This window comes from Perognathus longimembris, chromosome 6 (genome assembly GCF_023159225.1).
Source record: "Perognathus longimembris pacificus isolate PPM17 chromosome 6, ASM2315922v1, whole genome shotgun sequence".
NCBI classification, from domain to species: domain Eukaryota; kingdom Metazoa; phylum Chordata; class Mammalia; order Rodentia; family Heteromyidae; genus Perognathus; species Perognathus longimembris.
The window spans coordinates 908,880-928,306 of record NC_063166.1 but is presented as its reverse complement, the minus strand read 5'-3'; the positions used below and the strand labels follow the sequence as shown (position 1 = coordinate 928,306).

Genomic DNA, 19,427 nt, shown 5'->3' with positions numbered 1-19,427 from the left:
CACGGAGGGCCAGCAATGCCAGGGCCCAGTGTGCTTTTCGCAGTTATTCTGCTGGTGATGTGGGAGCTGTTGGGAGTAAGTGGAAGATAAAGAGCCGTGCAGAGTAAGCGGAACGCGAGGTCTGTGCAGTGGAGAGGACTGTAGACAATGAGCTCTTCAGAAGAGAAGCGCGGGCCCCACTGCCAGTAGTGAAGGTCACTGCACAGCGGTCATGAGCTGTGTGTGCGAGTAGCAGAGGCACAGTGATGTCCATGTGCTCCCGTCCTGACATCCCTACCTCACTGACCTTTCACTCCTGAAAGAAGGGACAGTGGGAAATGAAATGTGGACAGGCTGCGTTTTAGGACGGGGCAGCGCTGTTGCACTGTTAGAGAACCCAGGATCTGGCCGTGAGTGGATATGGGTTGCCTGGGGTCTCACTGGTGACACCAGCTGTGCCGCCACCGCCAGCCAGGCTGGGCAGGTGTCGGCCTTCTGCTGCCGGAATCAACCATCTGAGCCTCGCTGACCGCCACTGAGGCAGAGGACAGGAAATACTGAGAAAGAGGCCATGGTAATTGTGTATCTGCTTATTTCTTGTTAGTGTGTACAGCGTTTCCTGTCAATGTTGATGAACACACATGTTCGTTGACTGGTGGTGGTCAACTGGATAGATGGTAGCCAGTCGAGTTAGAAATGTCATCACTGTTCCTCAACTGCAAAGGTATCTTGGCCAGCCAGTTCATTAGATCCTCCAGGCACTCCAGAGGCTCCGGCAGGAGCACTGTGAGTCTGGGTACACAGCCAAACAGTATCTCTGTGGTGTGGTGATAGAAATAGAAATCTCTTCAAGCAAAACACGAAACAACAAATTGCCCCAAAGATAAAATATAATTTATGCTTTCAACTTAGTAAATACAAGTTGTGACCTTCTTTGTGAAAATGAAAAACTGCATTGTTTTACTTTTTAAAAATCTAATATTTTTCTTAGTGGCCTCTAATAATCTGGTAGAGAGGAGCTAAAATGTCTAGAGAGAGACGTTTTTTAACTTTTTTTCTTGTGAATTCATTTTCTCTCTAGGTAATTCATGGTATCATTTTGATCATAAATTTGTGTTTAAGTTTTTACTTCTTTAAAATGGCAATTCACAGATATGGGTGTTAGCCAGTAATTATTTGAAGTTCATCTCAACACAATTTGAATATTTGCGGGGGAAAACCTTAAAGTTGAGCTTAATATGTTACATTAAGCATAAAGTGTTACAAATTTAGTGTTCATGTACCTGGAGAATTGCCACTTCGTGTTTTTGCTCAATTTAAATTGAATTTTAATTTTTCTCTAATAATTCCACAAAAGGAATAGACCCATAGGCAGAGACAGTTGATGCGCATCCACGCCGCTCTTTCCTGTAGACCAGATGCAGGAGGCGGAAGTTGAGGAGTGCGGCCGGCCTCTGGGCACGCTCAGTGTCGACTCTGGGACGCCCAGGTGCCCCTGCCATCCCCGTGCTTCCGTGACCAGACGGGACGGGACGGCAGGAAGTTGAGCAGTGCGGCCGGCCTCTGGGCACGCTCAGTGTCGACTCTGGGACGCCCAGGTGCCCCTGCCATCCCCGTGCTTCCGTGACCAGACGGGACGGGACGGCAGGAAGTTGAGCAGTGCGGCCGGCCTCTGGGCACGCTCAGTGTCGACTCTGGGGCGCCCAGGTGCCCCTGCCATCCCCGCGCTTCCGTGACCAGACGGGACGGGACGGCAGCGACTCGCCTCTGTTCATTCCTGTGTGTGACGGGGCTCAGGCTTTGGAAATGTGGTAGAAATGAACTTTCTTCCAGAGTTAGGCTTCCCTTCATTTGAAGTCATCTCCTGTCTCCAGCATTTTACCATGTTGACCAGTGGGCCACATGTACATTTTATTTACTTGGAGTTGGGCGGAGGTGAAGAAACGCGCTGCAGTCTGCTGCTTGGGGTGGGACTGCCCACCCCGGGGAGACTGTGTGGGTGGGGCTGGGAAGCACACTGTTCACCACAGATCACGGCCCTGCGGAGCGGTGACCACCGTCACACTGGGCTGAGCTGCGGGCTCCCTGCACTCTGACGAGCCAGAGCTGACCGGCAGCGAGGTCTGCAAGGCAGCACACAGCCTGGCGTGCCGCATCTATATCAACAGGCAATGTGGGCATTACACTCTAAGTGGCGTACGTGACTGCTTCCTGCTGCACCCATTAGGTGACTAGAGGGATCTGAACGCACTGTAGACGAGGGGCAGCCATGGCACATTCCAGCCGTCACTGCCAGTTGAGTTCCAGGATCTGTTTCTGTCTTGCTCTCGGGCGAGGTTATTACCATTCACAGGTGGCAGGTCAGGAAGATCACCTCCTCTCTCCTATCCTCTGCAGACTAACGCAGCTGCTCTGTACTGTCAGACGGTCATGGAGGCCAGCCACAGAGGGATAGTGTGTTCACCACGCAGAGCGTGCCACACACGCAACACATGCAATGCGCCCCACACACGATAAGGTGCAGCATGCTCGCATATGTGCTGTATACAACACATCACACATACAGCGTATGCAGTGCACCACACACAGTATGTGCAGCACCCCCCATAGTATGTACAACATGCCACACGCACAGTATGTGCAATGCACACACACACATACAATACGTACACCACACCACACATATCTACAGTACGCCACACTATGTGCAACACCCATGCACATACAGTATGTACAACATCCCATATACACACACCACACATACACAAAACATGTGCAGTACCCCATACACATGTAATACGTATAACCCCCCACACAGCATGCCCCCCACGATACATACAACACACCACATGGTTGATTGTGTGTCTTGTTTGGGGTGAGCACAGTGAAAGGCCAGTGGTGATGATTTAGAAGAAACTTAACTTTTAGTTTTTCTTTCTTCTGTTCTTATTTATTTTAGATTTTGGACTTGGTAAAGGGATCTCACTACCAGGTAGCCTGTCAGAAGTACTTTGAGGTGATACATAAAGTAAGTAAAATTTTTAACGTCCTTCCTAATCCTGTCCTTTGTTATCTTGTGTTTCATTTAAGGTTTTTACTTATAGCCATGGGAACCACTCTCCCTGTTTTCAGCAAAAAAGAGATTTCAGTTGATAGACGGGACAGAATAATTGCGTGGATGCGCAGAGCCCCAAGCACTGCAGGTCGGAGGCTGCAGCACGAGAAAGGCTTGCTTCCCCGCTCCCCGCGTCTGTGCCATCCAACCCAGGGACAAGCTCGAAGGCTGCTAGTCGTTTTCGTAGAGACAGATTATAGTTGGGCGCCAATGACTCGCCTGTAATCCTGGCTACTCAGGAGGCTGAGATCTTAGGATTGTAGTTTGAAACTAGCCAGGCCAGGAAAAGTCCATGAGACGAGTCGCCAACTCACCAGCCAAAAACAAAAGCGCCCAAAGTGAAGCCGAAGCTGCAAGTGGTAGAGCACCAGCCTTGAGCAAAAAAGCCAGGGAGTAGCCCTCGGGCCCTGAGTTCAAACCCCAGTACTGGCAGTTCACAGCAAAAAGAACAAGGTGCAGGCAGCAGCGGAGGCAGCAGCATGTTGTCACCGTGTCCGGGCTCAGGAGGGAGGAGGCATTGGCGGGGTAGCCCCGAGGCCTTAGTTACCGGCCCTGGAAGCTTTCCCATTGTGCACGCACAAAGTTCAGTCTACTTGTTACTCGGATCTGCCTCAGATCTGTGCGACCAAAGGCTCATCTTAGGGGTGGAGCTTGTGTCGGCGTGGGGTGGAGCTTGTGTCGGCGTGGGGTGTCACCGTGGTCACTGTAGACCCCTGGATGCGAGGGAGTCAGGTGACTGGCGTGGTGCTCAGTGGCTTGGTCATGCCAGCGTGAGCCATGGTGTGGAGAGCAAGGGCGGGGGATTGCCTGTAGGGATTGGAACCAAAGTACTGTGAAAGCGCAAGCTGCACGGGCAGGACCATCTGCAGCTCTCGTTCCATCCCACTGGGCAGAGCAGGAGTCCCACCCGGGAGACATGGCCAGAACCAGCGCTGGGGTCCCCTCTGCAGCTCCCATTCACCCCACTGGGCAGAGCAGGACTCCCACCCGGGAGACATGGCCAGAACCAGCGCTGGGGTCCCCTCTGCAGCTCCCATTCACCCCACTGGGCAGAGCAGGACTCCCACCCGGGAGACATGGCCAGAACCAGCGCTGGGGTCCCCTCTGCAGCTCCCATTCACCCCACTGGGCAGAGCAGGACTCCCACCCGGGAGACATGGCCAGAACCAGCGCTGGGGTCCCCTCTGCAGCTCCCATTCACCCCACTGGGCAGAGCAGGACTCCCACCCGGGAGACATGGCCAGAACCAGCGCTGGAGTCCCCTCTCCTCTGGGTGCCGCACACCTTCTGGTGGAGTTTTTGGTAATTACCAGGCTCACAGGGCTTCATGTCCCTCCCAAACGCCATCCTGCACTTACCAAACACACCGTCGCTGTTTGTTTACAAGTACTTTCTCTCCTGCCTCATGGTAAGAGTTCACGGGGAAAATATCTTATACGTGATTACAACAATTCATAGAACCCTAACATTTGTAGAGACTTGCCCCTCTTTTCTTTTGCTCTGTAGTACAAGCTGGCCTTGAACTAGAGACCCTTCCCTGAAGAACCCTAATGCGAGCCAGGCACAGTGGGGTTGCTAGGCTACATCAGCACGTTTACCTGTGCCGTAGCTCGTTTGGTCTGTAGTCTCCCTGATGAACAGAGCAGAGCTGAGCATCCACGGTCACCCCACCTCTCCCAAAGCCTGTCAGCCTAACCTTGCTGTTCACCACTCCTGTGCCAGATTTGTCATACGGGCAGCTGGGGCCTGATTAGCATCGTCCTACTGAGAATCATAGAATAATAACTGGAGGGACTGTCAAGGTCATCTGACCCAAGCCACCAGACCTGGTTAGAAGAGGGCTAGAACGAGAGCCCAGTCTGTTGTGGGTCCAGTTCTCTTTCTTCTACACCTAGATTTGGAAATTTAATATTGCTCTTATTTGGAAGCAGCTTGCGTTTTACAAAATTTTTAACCTCAAAACCAGTAAGCAGCAGCAGATTTCTCTGGCATAGGAACTCTGTGGGATGGCCAGCCCGGCTTGCTCCTTACAGACTGCAGCTCTCCCTGAGTTCCAACTCCACGGGGCCTCACTGAAAACTAAGGAATAGAGGCTTTTTGTAGTTGCTGTTCCAAGTCTGCTTTTGTAGTGTCTCTCCTATTGATTATTCTAACAGAAGTACTGCTACTATTGCCAGATTTTAAAAGTTGCCTTACATTAATGAAGATATTGAAAAGATGGGCATCTAGATCCTCTCACAAACAAAAGTTTAAGTAACTAAATCAATGAAATAAACCAAGGCATTTGTAGTCACTAGATTTCCTACTATAAATTTTTACATGTGAATATCTTCCATTTATTTTTGTAACTTAAAAAATAGAATCTACATTTGCTGGCAGATTTCTGCCACCCCCTTCTCCAGTAAACCTTTAGGTTTAATTTCCTGAGGCCTCTGATGAAATTCCCTTCAAGGAACGTGTGGAAAGCGAAGCCTCTAATGGATGCCATTTGCAGCAGCACAGTGATAGTTCCATATGGCTCTTTTTTTGCTAAGACCCGCTGCCTCATTCTAAGCTGTCATTGCAAACCTCTTGATTAAAACCCAAATGCCTCACAGATAAACAGAACCGCTTCCACTCCTCCAGAGCTGTGTGAGCTGAGGCGGGCGAGTGACGAGGGTGCTGGTGGGGAGGCCCCGTGTGCCCCGCACGCCCTCCGCCAGGCCGCAAGAGCCAGCTCACAGCCTGCGCGGCACACCTGCCGGGGCCACGTGGGCAGCCAGGGCACACGTTCACTATTCTTCACTTCCTGCCTCTCCACATGGAAGGGGAGCCCTGGACCTGGTGGACAGGGGTATCTGAAATAGATCATTAACCCGGAGGTAGACTTGTGTGGACATCCAGTAATCCCAGTAACGAGCAAGCTTTTTTCCCTGTTAAACAAATCTCTACAGAAGTCTTAGTAAAACCTATCACACCTTTCCTGCAGTGTCGCAGAGGATATGGGAAGAACACGCAAGTCTTTATGTAATGATGCACTAACAGCACCTCTATCCTCACAAACCTGTTCCCATCCTCCTCCTCCTCCTCCTCCACACACCCCCCTCCTCCACATACACACCCGCCCCCTCCTCCACACACACACACCCTCCTCCACATACACACCCACCCCCTCCTCCACACACACACCCGCCCCCTCCTCCACACACCCGCCCCCTCCTCCACACACACACCCGCCCCCTCCTCCACACACACACCCCCTCCTCCACATACACACCCGCCCCCTCCTCCACATACACACCCACTCCCTCCTCCACACACCCACTCCCTCCTCCACACACCCGCCCCCTCCTCCACATACACACCCACTCCCTCCTCCACACACCCGCCCCCTCCTCCACACACACACACCCTCCTCCACATACACACCCGCCCCCTCCTCCACATACACACCCACTCCCTCCTCCACACACCCGCCCCCTCCTCCACACACCCGCCCCCTCCTCCACACACCCACCCCCTCCTCCACATACACACCCGCCCCCTCCTCCACATACACACCCGCTCCCTCCTCCACACACCCGCCCCCTCCTCCACACACCCGCCCCCTCCACACACCCACCCCCTTCTCCACCCACCCCCCTCCTCCACACACCCGCCCCCCTCCTCCACACACCCGCCCCCTCCTCCACACACCCGCCCCCTCCACACACCCACCCCCTCCTCCACACACCCCACTCCCGTCCTCCTCTGAATATCTGCTGGAGTGCTGCTGAAGTGACTAACAGCTCAGTGGGCATCAGGTTCTTATACGTGGTGGGTGTTCAACTTAGCAGCTCTCCACAGTGCTTTCATCTCTCATTTTCTCTGTTTATAAAACATAAAGCCTTCTGATTGAAATGTTGTCAGGCAATAAACTTCTTGTGAAGTATTTTGCAAATGCACCATTTATCTGGGATCTCCCACTGTTAAATGAGTTGGGTAAAATCAGATATAAGAAGGCTCACAAATGGATATTAATAAAAAAGGTAGATATATCATAAAACATCCAGGAAACATTGTAACGTTAAGCAGCCAAATTAAAGGTGTCTTTTTTGTAGTGACCTTAGTAATAAGTCATATATCATGTCTGTCTTCAATGTCTTACACAGTGAAGCAGCTGTGAATTATTAGCCCAGTGTTTGTTCACAACTGACCCCCCCCCCAAATCAGAGTACCCTGGGGTTCCTGCTGGTCCCGTGTCAGGAGGATCTGCTCTGAACCCCGCTTTGCTGCAGTCCAGTCCACGTCTTTACACGGCGGTGCCTTTCCCCAGCCACACCACTGTGCCACCTTCAGTTGGGGTCTAACACTTACCTGGCTTCAAGGCTCTCCTAGGCCTGGTCTTTGCCCAATTCTCCAGCCTCACTTTTTATTATTTCTTTTTTTGTACCCTTCACACCAGGCTGTGGGGGGGCTGCTTGCTTTTCTGGAACTCAAGAAACCACACAGATGGACAAAAAGTAAATGGTTTCTGTTTCCCAGAATAACAAAAACACCACCTTAAAACAACAGCCAAGTAATCTACTCAAGCAGAGCAGTATTACGTAGTCAAAATGTGGAAATGGCATTGCTTGTTGAAAGTTTGACTGAACCTCATAGATTCTTACTGAGTAGTCAAGGGACAGAGTGATGAGTGATTTGAGATGATGTTCAAACCTAAAGATGGAGGATTATTGTTGAGACAAGGAAGACCTGAGAGTATGAGTTTGGATATGCTTCCATTCATCCGCGGAAATTACAGAAGAAGTGTCTACAGAAAGAACATGAAATGCCCAGTTCCTGCCTTTCACGGACCTGGGTGGTCTTCTCAGTTTGTGAAGAAGCGGAAGAGATTACACGTGCCAGACATAGATGGGAGTGATGATGGGGACCAGGAGCAAGGGTCAAAGTGATCAGAGGTGCTTTTAAGATCACTTAGGAAAGCCCTTTCCCAGCCGAGCCTTTTCCTGGCCCCGGGGTCCTCCCCCGCAGTGCGCATCAGCAGGGCCTGGCACCGGCTTAGATGCCGTTGGAACTGAGGACCCGAGTCGGCAGGAGGCGGGGCTCAGGGAGAGTCCTCAGCCGTGAGCCCAGCAGGCTGAGGAGGGAAAGGGGAGTTTCATGTTGAGTTCGAGCCACCTTCCAGGCCTCTGAGACGTAGGACTGGCGCCGAGTGGGGACCTGGAGTGGGATGGGAGCTGGGGCCGAGTGCCGGGGCTTGGGCTGAAGCCATGGCCGCGGGCGAGGCTGCGGTTCCGCCGCGGGGCTGGTGGAGCCCCGAGCCCGCCGCCTTCCCCGGCATTAACACATGCAATTCTGCCTCCCTGAACAGGTGGACGATTGCGGCTTTTCTTTGAATCATCCGAATCAGTTCTTCTTTGAGAGCCAGCGGATGCTCACTGGCGGTAAAGACCCCAAGAGGGAATCCAGCCTGCCGGAAACCCCGCAGTCCAAGCCGGGCGTCCCCAAAGCCAGGGGTGCGGCCTCGGCCCTCGCCTCAGAGCCCCCGCCACCCAAGCCGGGCGTCCCCAAAGCCAGGGGTGCGGCCTCGGCCCCGGCCTCGCTGAACTCCTCCGTGGAGATGGACCTGGACGGGCTGGAGGACTACTTCAGCTCATGATGGGGCACGCGGGGCACGCCTTCCTCTTTGCTCTCTTTGTTTAATTTTGAGTTTTTCCTTTTTAACTTTTTTCTTCAACTTCTTCCTCCATCTCATTCCAGTCTATGTGCTTACATTTATAAGGAAAATAGGCTTTCAGGCAAAAACAGACTCCCACATAGATTGCTTTGCTACAAGGAAGAAGGAAAAGTTCCTGTTGAAACCTCTCCGTTGAATCTTATGTTTGAAGCCCTGTTTTAGGAAATGAAAATAGCCTCTGGACTACTCAAAACAGCTTTACCGTAACTCTCGTTACATTTTGTCATTTGGCCCAGCCCTTTCCAGACCATATTTTTGCTAATAAATGTCCAGTGTGTTCTTGGCGTCATGTACGGGCCCTGCTTCCTCCTAGGGTGGGCGCCGCCTCCGTGTCTAAGGTGGTGGTTAGAACACCCAGCACCGTTTGCAGTCCCTGAGAGAGGGCTCTGTGGTAGCGTGCTGTGGCTGTTGTACATCAGCTAGGATGTGGGTGCCCCCTACCCTGCCAGACCCCATTGATCAGATTGCGACTTCAGAGGTAAGACGCAGCAGTCTGCGTAGCTCTTCACAACAACAGTGGCCCTCGATGTCTGCCGTTAGCTTCCTTCACCGTGGGTGGGGTCTGTTCATGGGGAACAGCTTTCATACCTCGCTGTTTTCATTAGCCTTCCTGATGAAGATTCCAGCATTAGTCCCCTGCTCTCATGCAAGCAGTGGATTTAGCAAAACTGGCTGGTGACCTGCACCCAGGACTGGCCGGGCCCTCTTGTGCCAGCTGTGGGAGAGGGCGGAGGGCGTGGCGGGCACCCCTGGCTCTTCCTCCATCCCGGAGCCCCTTCCCCAGCGTCTCCACTCACCCAGAGGCCCTGCCGGCTCGAAGGGGATCCGGTTTGCACAGACTCTCCACCTGTTACCCAGGATTGCGTGAACAATGGTAATTTATATTCGTCCTCTTCTCTTGAATCAAATACTAGCTCAATTGAAATGAGGTCAATGGATGGAGAACACTGAGATGTCAGCAGCCCCCCATTTTTAATCTTGAGATAAAGTACAGCAGCAAGAAAGTGATTCAAACGGGATCAGATCACCAGAACCTAAAAGAGTCAGCTGATAAGGTTTTTGTTTGAGACTCCCGAGTGAAAGATGTCTTGGAATATTCTGTAGCATAATTAAATGAGATATTACCTGAACTGTTACTTGTCTTGATGAATTATTACCTATTTCAAAAATAGCATTATTCCTCTACAAATTACCTCTATAAATCTCTTCCTTCCAAAACCGTCTGCTATACCTTCATCATTTATAGTTCGCCACAGGAATCTAGTGGCTGCCTGCCAATCTACCCGTGAACTGCAAACCGCGTTTTAATATGAGGAACAGGTGCTTCACAGAGTGGTTATTGCCGCAGAATTAAGTTCGCTTTAGAAAGCGGAGTGTAGAAAGGTAGGTCTCCTGAGCTAAAAGAAGAGGAATATTAGAAACAGTCTCATTGCTGTAGTTCAACAAGAAGCCCTAGGACAGGGCACTTGGTCTCTGACAGCACTTTGCAAAGCTGTCTTTTTCTCCTGCCTTGTGTAACTGCTTCCCACCTGAAAGGACAGTAATTACTGCAAGGTGGCTGCGTCTTTGTGGGCCACTCACAGCTTACTGGCAGCTCCCAGAATGTGTGTCATTCTTAAATGCTGTGTGTGTGTGTTTTCAAACTCCAAAATAACATGAGTTTAAATATTAGTTGTGTAACAGGCTCAACTCCTTAGTAATAGGGTTCGTTCTCCTGTCAGTTCTTACACAGAAGAATACACAAACATTCTGTGAGGACTACAGATTAGAGGATAGGGCTTTGAGGCTTAAATAAAAAGATAGGAATTAGTGCTTTTCTGCTGCTTTTCGGAGGTGGAAAAGCAATTTATTTTTTATGCTTCACAGGTCTTGACAGTTTTGATTTGTTTTCTTTGAAGACAGCCCTGTTTGAATTGGATGATGTAGGAAGAACCCAAAGGAAAAATCAAAACACAGCAACCCCTTCAAATCAGTAGCAAGTAGAAGAGAGCACGAGGCCTCCTGATCTTTCGACTGCTAGTCTTCCATTACCAGAGAAGGTACGTGATTATCAAGATGCAAGGAAGGACCAGCAGAGGAAAGACTCTCGGTTGGAAACTGTAGTTGTTTGAATCAATGCTGTTGTGTGTTGACAGTCTGTTTCTTTCATGTTTCTTCATATTTTTCCTTGCCCGTACAGTACAATACCCATTACCATGTACATAAAAGGACATGAGGAAGGTAAGTAAACCTTTTAGGACTTAAAATATCCTGGAGCCATAAAAGTCAATAGCGATTTGGAATGAGGCATGGACAGATGGCTAACTCACAAGGACTTGCATTGTAATGGTTTGACCGTGTCTTCTCGCCCAAGCTTGTGGGTGTTTTGCCTGTTATACTTTCACTGAAGCTCAGAGCCTTTGCACCGAAACTTCTGTAGCCTTACTTTACAAGAAGAAAAGAAGACTTTGGGGACTTAGGCTTGAGAGGCGAGGTGAGATGACTGTAAAGTTCCAGTTCTGTTAGCGTCTGCCGCTTGCAAATTTAATCAAGGTCTCGCACAGGCGTCAGCTCGACGTGAAGTTGAAGTGCCCACCAAAGCGAGACTTTGACAGCACTGTGAGTGTGCAGCTCAGCCCGAGACTTCACAGCTGCCAGGGGAGAGAGTGTTGACACGCTTCAACCCACGGTGGTAATTATATCCATTCTGGAAGTGCTGTAATGTCGGCAGTGGAAGGGGAAGGGAAGATTGACAGGCTGGAGCCGGGACGTCAGGCCAGAGCCCCCTCCAGAACCTGGGGCGAGGATGGGGAAGGGGCGGGCGAGGACGAGCCTGTGTGCTGCCAACAGTGCTGCTGGAGGGACGGCGAGAGCACGGTTCCAGCACGCGGTGCCGAGGCGAGGCTGCGCCCTGGGCAGGTGCTGGAGGGACGGCGAGAGCACGGTTCCAGCACGCGGTGCCGCGGTGCTGAGGCTGCGTCCTGGGCAGGTGCTGGAGGGACGGCGAGAGCACGGTTCCGGCACGCAGTGCCGCGGTGCTGAGGCTGCGTCCTGGGCAGGTGCTGGAGGGACGGCGAGAGCACGGTTCCAGCACGCGGTGCCGAGGCGAGGCTGCGTCCTGGGCAGGTGCTGGAGGGACGGCGAGAGCACGGTTCCAGCACGCGGTGCCAAGGCGAGGCTGCGTCCTGGGCAGGTGCTGGAGGGATGGCGAGAGCACGGTTCCGGCACGCGGTGCCGCGGTGCTGAGGCGAGGCTGCGTCCTGGGCAGGTGTGCTGTGTTGGCTGTCGGGCTCTTTGGACGTCACGGCGACACAACCCCATGGGAACCAGGCCTCTTGGCTCTCAGTGCATTGATGGCCCCAACAGCCAGTGTTTGCTGCCAGGTGCCTGGCCTGCACTCCCTACCCAGAGCATCTGGCCTGTTTCTCAATGTTGAGGCCTTTGTTTGATTTTTTAGCACATCTTGACCCTCATTTAATGCTTCTCACCACACTTGGCATGGTAGGAAAGAAGCTTTGTGAGACAGAATTCTCCCATCCCGGGCCCAGCCGCTGTGCCCCCCACACTCAGTCATCTGCTCCTCCCTCCTTCCCCCCCCCCCCCGCACCGTCAGTCAGCGTGGGTTCATGTCCCGTTTAGGCCATGTGGATAGTATGCAGCCATACATCAGGCAAAATAGGTTTTACACCCCAAAACGGTGGAAGAAGCCGGCACTGGTGGTGCATCTCTGTCATCCTCGGGAGGCTGAGATAGGGAGGATTGTAGTTCAAAGTCAGCCTTTGCAGAACAGTCTGCTTGACTCAGCTCCACAATAACCAGTAACAAGGCAGGCTGGGGGCGTGATTTGAGTGGTAGAGTGCCGGCCAAGTAAACAAGGCTCTGAATTTGAGCCCCAGTACCACCAAAGAGAGAGAAATGGCAAAAGACACAAAGTCAAGTAAGTTGCTGTAATGACACAGAGGCCAACCCAGAAGAAATAAGGTCTTTGGAGGCGCTCATCGTCGGGGGGCACACATACCCACAGACAGACAGGGACAGACAGGCCTGCGTACGGTGGCGGTGGGGGACGCTTCTCACGCGGGGAAGGCTGCGCAGCGCGCACCTCCACAAAGGAAAGCCAAACCGAGATGGGTACAGCTGCATTTTGAGGCGGAAAGTGGCCGCTTCTTTTTTTGTTTTTTTTTTTTTTTTTTTGCCAGTCCTGGGGCTTGAACTCAGGGCCTGAGCACTGTCCCTGGCTTCTGTTTGCTCAGGGCTAGCACTCTACCTCTTGAGCCACAACGCCACTTCCGGCTTTTTCTATAGATGTGGTGCTGAGAAATCGAACCCAGGGCTTCTTGTGTATGAGGCAAGCAGTTTACCACGAGGCCATGTTCCCAGCCCTGGTGGCCGCTTCTTAAGGTGAATGACGGGTACAAGACTAGACAGGACAAAGGGCAAACCAATGCAACAGCCATACAAGTAGACAATATGTTGGAAATGAACTGCACAACTTGGGGGTGGGGGGATTGGGGAAAGGGAAAAGGAGAAACACGAGGGAGGGGGTAACAAGTTTGACATACCTTATATATGTAACTGTAATCCCTCTGTACATCACCTTGACAGTAAAATTTTAAAAATTAAACTAAAAAATATACTCCAAGAAATGGGGAAAAATATCCGATTCCAACAACAGCATAGAACGAGAAACAGGAAGAATATTGCTTCTACTTGGAATTTTTGTGGCAAAAATAACTGACATAGATGACTTACGGAGGCAAGATTCATGTCAGCCCCTTCTAGTCAAAAGTCCTTGGGCCTTTGGTGAGGGCAAGGCACCCCGTGGGGTTGGGGTGGGGCGGGACAGGGAAAGGGCCCTCAGGATTGAGCAGTAGGGGCTCTGATACAGTTGGATGAGCTGGGAAGTTCTGGGGAGTTACCACCCAGCAGGCTGACTAGACAGCACCAGTACACTGTAGATTACAGGAGAAAGAAAGGATAAACGAGCCAGGTGTGGTGAGATCGGCCCGCCGCCCCAGCTTCTCGGAGGTAGAGCGGAAGTGAGGGCCAGCCGGGCCAGGTTACTGGACGGCGAGGCTGAGGGCGGGGCGGGGCTCCAGTGATAGAGCTTTTGCTGGCGAGCATGAGGCAGGGGGTCCAGTCCTCAGTGCCAGGAAAAGAAAGAGAAATGGCTGTGGATCTGTTTAATTTGCTGTAAACACCATTCAGAGTGTGTATGCATCAAAATACGGTGTATCCGTTGACAATAAATTTGAAATAGACAAACATGTCAGAAAATTAAAACGGACCCTCGGCACCCTGCGGCTGCTTGTGAATGATCCCACCGGACTACTGGCCTCTTAGTGGCTGCAAAGTGAGTTGTTACACAGAGTCTAGTGGCACAATGGGGTCTTCAGTTAAACCAGGGAGCATTCCATAAGACCTCCAGCTTTAACTCAGAATAAATTATCTGAGAAACTCATAGCTTAACAGCCCATGAACATCTTCATAAGCCCTTCAGGAATGGCAGGGGCCTTATGGTAATGAGCTGTCTGTCAGAGCCCAATGCAAACGATGGAGCTTCTTTCTGGAAAGAGCAGTGGCACTCTGGACTACTGATGAGCTCAGAGAGGGGGCCGTGCTCTCCGGAGCGCACACTGTGACAGTCTCCCCTGCATTATGTCCCTGAGGTAGTCCCTGCTTGCTTGCACCTGCCATTAAGGCCCTCAAGGAAAAATGAAGAAAACCAGAACTGGGGGCAGCCTTTGGGAAGATGGCTGTGCTGTAGTTGCTTTGGTCATCAGGGACAAGACTCCTAAAATTTACTTTCCTGGGAGACATTATTCAGGAAGGTGGGGAGTATCTTTATCCCTCACAGAGCAGTGAACTGGAGGATTGTATGGTAGGCAAAGCATTTATTAGAGCATTCTTGCAGGAGTCAGGTTAAGTAAGATGTACTAACATATAACTACACAAAGAGGCTGGGCTTGGTAACTCATTCTGTAATCCTGTCTACTCCAGTTCAACCAAGAGGATTGCAGTTTGAAGCTAGCCTAGGCAGAAAACTCCAAGAGATTGTATCTCCAATTAACCAGCAAAATGCCAGCGTGGAGATGTGGTTCAAATGTAGAGCACCAGCCTTGAACAAGAAAGCTGAGTGAGAATGTAAAGCCCTGAATTCAAGTTCCACGTGATCTATCTATCTGTATACCTACCTATCTACATTTCTGCTATCAAATAGATAAATAAAAATCTTTGGGACCATCCATTTCCTCCTGCCACATTGTACATTCATGGCTCTGAATATCATGTCTCTGCCATTGATATTGGCATCCACATAGCACATACAGCTAGGCCACTGGCCCAATTCTCTGGCCCATGAACGCAGGCAGACTTTCTTGCTCACGCTCCCTGCTTCTCCCCCCCCCACCCCCAAGGACGGGGGCCAGGAGCTGAGTGAAGCCAAAAGCCTTGCAAATCAGGCTCAATTCCTCTAGAAATGCTGAGTGGTGGTGAGAGGGAGAGGAGGGCAGGGACCCCTGGGTTTCTTGAGGCCCTGCCAGGAGGTCAGCTCAGAGCTGTGCTGGGGGTGGCGTTGCCTTCCTGCAGTGGCTGAACAGCTTCTTCCTCAACCCTCTGTTGTCTCATTACCTGGGTGGAAGTGGGTCTCCAGCTGTACATAGACAGTCCTCCCTCCCTCTATTCCTTCCATATTGGCTAAGGTAAATGCCAGTTAGGGTGATAATTAGTATGCACATTGTGCTCATTACTACCACCTTGGAAAATAATTTTGCAAGAATAATTATAGTCAAATCTGACAAGCTAGAAAATGACCAAACCTAACCAATTTTCTAGGATGCTTTCTGTAGGACATTATTCAAAACTTGAGTATGCTAAAGCCTTCCTACCCATTGTAGGTGAAACCATTTAATTACTTCTTAGAGGTAGTACAAATGTATATATTTAGGAAGTTAAATTTGCTGTTTGTCCAAATGCTGTCAGTATGTGAAACCATTTGGGAAAGACCAGAAATACATCTATATATCATGATTTTAGTTAAGCCTTGTTAAAACTCCATTGTTCTTTGCAGATCATATATCATTATTCATCTTCCAGTTTTTAAAAAGTGACCTTCAGACTAGGCCTTAAAAATTATATCTTTTCTTTCAACCATGGCATACAGAGCTCAGTACATCATATTGCACCTGTCCTAAATATGTAAATTTATGTAAAGACTGCTCCCTCTTGAACATACTGTACCATCTCTGCTCAGCTTTCCAGTTATAGGTATGTGCAGAATTTAAAAATGTTTCTCTCCAAAGGTCTTTATTGTCTGAGGTCTCTATTATTTTAACATAACATTTATTTTTAGAAATATACTAAAAGCATATATTTCATCATGGTTACAGAATTAAAATATATATCTACTTCTTTCTCCCTGATGGGGAGCCACGTCCACTACTGTGATAGTAAATCTGTTTTGTATGAAATCATATAAGGTAAATTACTGATTTTCAATGAAAATTCAGTTTTCTGAATGCCTGAGTTGTCTGCCTCGAATGGTACTGTTATATATACAGTCTATGTAAGTACACTTCAGCACGTCTGTAAGTATGTGAAAGTGTTTTGGATTTCGTTTCCAGTGTGTTTCTCTCTGGTGTGACCCGCCCCTCCGCTGCGTCAGGAGCAGGTGGACTCCATGTATGGGCTTGGCTCCTTCTGCCGCCACTTGGGGGGCTGAGGCGTAATGGGTCACAGTAACCTAGTTAGGTGGTAATTGGATGGCTCCCTCCCAGGCTCCAACGTCGCTCCTCCTGGCTTCTGCGTTGTTCTTCAGCTTTGCTTGGAAGCTCTCAGCCGAGCTGCAGAGGGGCCGTCACGGGGTGGTGTCTCGTTTCGCTGTGAGAGTTGACCTTGGGCGGCCGCTGGAAACATCTCTCCTTTCTTTTGTCAGGGTGAGGAATGAGCACAGCAATGCGGCTGCTTCACCGGAGGCCGCAGTGAATTTCACCGTGGTGCCTGCAGCGAGGTCCAGGCCAGGGGGTTGGGGCTGCGGAGCCGGAGGCCCAGGTGGCCAGCAGCCAGGCTCTCGGCTTTCTCTTTGCCCCGATGGGGCTCCCTGTGTGTACGTAATGGATTCGTTTGGTTAGCGCTAGAAATGATACTTCTAACCAGATAATGTACCTAGCTGTTTAGAATTCAGATAGGGCTGGCCTCAGAAGGTGGGGGCAAAGTGGAGGAGGAGGAGGAAGAGGGAGGAGGGAGAGGAAGGAGAGGGGAGGGGAGGAGGAGGAAGAGGAACGAGGGAGAGTGAGAGGAAGGGGAGGAGGAAGAAGAGGAAGGGGGAGAGGGAGAGGAAGGGGGAGAGGAAGAGGAAGGGGGAGAGGAAGAGGAAGAGGAAGGGGGAGAGGAAGGGGAGGAGGAAGAGGCATTCCGGAAGGTTTCACCATGCATGGGGGTTCTAACGGGCAGGGTGGCATAGCAAGAGTTTCTAGAAGGAATTCTGCTGTTTTAAAATGGTCCCGTTGGCCTAGAACGCCCTCCTGGGAAGTCCACCTGCACCGGGAATCCACTGCTGCCAGGAGTCGAAGGGCCTAACAGGATGACACACCCTTACGTACCCTTGAACCCCATCCTGCGCGTGGTGGCAGCCGGGACCGCCCTCGGGCCGCTTCCCCTTCAGTCAGCCTGGCCTCTGGCTTTTGGCTTTTGCGGCCTCTGTGCTGCTGCCAGCACATTCGCCTCCGGGAAACAACTCCAAGTCTCCATTCCCTCCCCCACCCCTCCTGCCCTCTGCACTTGGTTTACAGCCTCAGCAGAGCTCACCCCATTTATTCCTGGCCATGGTCATTCGAGGCCCTTCATTCCAGCTTCAGGAAGTTTTTCTTTCTTTACACAGCAGCGCCCTTTACCCATTCATGGTTAAATTGTGGATAATGCTGTGCCTTTGCTCAAAGCGATCCCTCCACCCCAGAACACTCTGCCATGCTCACCTGTGAACACATCTCTCTTCCTGCACCCAGACATGGTGCTGCCTCTCCTGGAGCCGCCCGCCCTTTGCTCTCCCAGCCCTCTGTGTGCAGCTCTGCCCCTCACAGGATCACAGCTTCCCTGTGCTTCAGAGGGTGGGGGCCCTGCCTTTCCTGTCTCCCCAATTCTGATTCTAGGTTCAGCCAATGGCTATGATACAGTTCAGGCTTGCAAGTCACAGGCACGCTCCATGCTATTTCCAACACCGAGCTTGAGCAGACCGAGCTTGGGCAGACCCCCATAGCACCGAGCTTGGGCAGACCCCCATAACACCGAGCTTGGGCAGACCCCCCATAACACCGAGCTTGGGCAGACCCCCATAGCACCGAGCTTGGGCAGACCCCCATAGCACCGAGCTTGGGCAGACCCCCATAGCACCGAGCTTGGGCAGATCTTTGATGAGGAGAGCGCTTTGGGGGAGGTCCCAGCTACCATTAGCTGTTTCTGCCACACTTCTAATGGACTTGCCTTTCGCTCAGTGTCATGTGATATCATGTGTGTTAGGCAAAGCTGTGGCCAAGAGCTGCTTAGCAATGGCAATGGAAGGGAGTTGGAGTTGGGAAGGCCTGATAGCAGTCCAGACGCAGTCTCAGATGTGCAGAGGGGACAGGGAGGCTAGATTGGACGGTGCTCATGGAGATGCCTACCAGTGTCAGAACTGGACTTAGACCTGGTTACACACACACATGCACACACACACACACACACACACAGACACAGACACACACACACCAGCCTCAGCACCAGGCTGGGGATTCTTCTGTGCAGCCTCATTCTCTATGGCCCTTTCTCTGCAGCAGAGCAGGCGTGGGACTAGTATTAAAGGAGATGGACATAGTAAAGTTCTCCAGCTTCAAATGGGAGCAATTGGATATGGAAGAATATGTCTTCCAAACCGTGGCATTATTACATCAGCCTGATTCCTCTTTATTTCTCTTGCATGAGAAGCTTTGATCATTTCCATCCCTGGAAGGGCCTGTGGGGACTCAGGATCTCCCGTGCTCTTACTCTTCGGTTGTAATCAGAATCCTGCATGTGGCTTTAATGGTTTAGCTTTTGCTTTTTCTCTGTCCCGTGCCAGGGCTTGCTCCTCCAGCCTCTGAGCATCTCAGGATCATGTAGTTAAAGAGTTGAAAAGAAATGATTTGGAAGCACTTATAAATCGCATCTTAAAACCATCCAGCAGAAGAATGAGAATAGATCAAAGGTCTTATGAGATTTTGGGGACAGCATAAATATTCAACACGTATCAGAAGAGGGAGAGAAATAGGTGAAAGTATATTTAATGAAATAAATATATTTAATGAAATATATATTTAATTTAATATATAGTTAATATATTTAATGAAATCTAGGGGAAGATATAGGTATTCATGTAAGCCAAGATAAAAGTCTACATTCAGATTAAATACAAACAAGACATCACCAAGGCATACTATCATCAAACCATCAAAAATAAAGGACAAAGAGAATTGGAAAGTAGCAGGAGGAGTTTTAAAAAAAAAAATCACATGCCTGGGAATGCTAGGGGCCAACAGGAAATTTCTCAGCAGAAATCTTCAGGCCAGAGGAGAATAGGATGATATGTTCAAAGCACTGAAGAAAAAAAAAATACTTGATAAAGCTGTCCTTCCAGACAGATAATCA

At 50.7% G+C, this 19,427-nt stretch overlaps 1 protein-coding gene across 1 annotated transcript in view; it reads left to right on the top strand.

Annotated features, from left to right (window-relative positions):
* Prim2 (DNA primase subunit 2) overlaps window positions 1-9,271 on the top strand; it is an 82,554-nt gene extending 73,283 nt beyond the window's left edge. Inside the window, exons 13-14 of the mRNA XM_048347561.1 lie at window positions 2,939-3,007; window positions 8,427-9,271. Coding sequence (XP_048203518.1) covers window positions 2,939-3,007; window positions 8,427-8,714 — 357 coding nt within the window. The 3' untranslated portion in view covers window positions 8,715-9,271. The remainder of the gene's footprint in view (window positions 1-2,938; window positions 3,008-8,426) is intronic.
* Window positions 9,272-19,427: the final 10,156 nt, after the last annotated feature.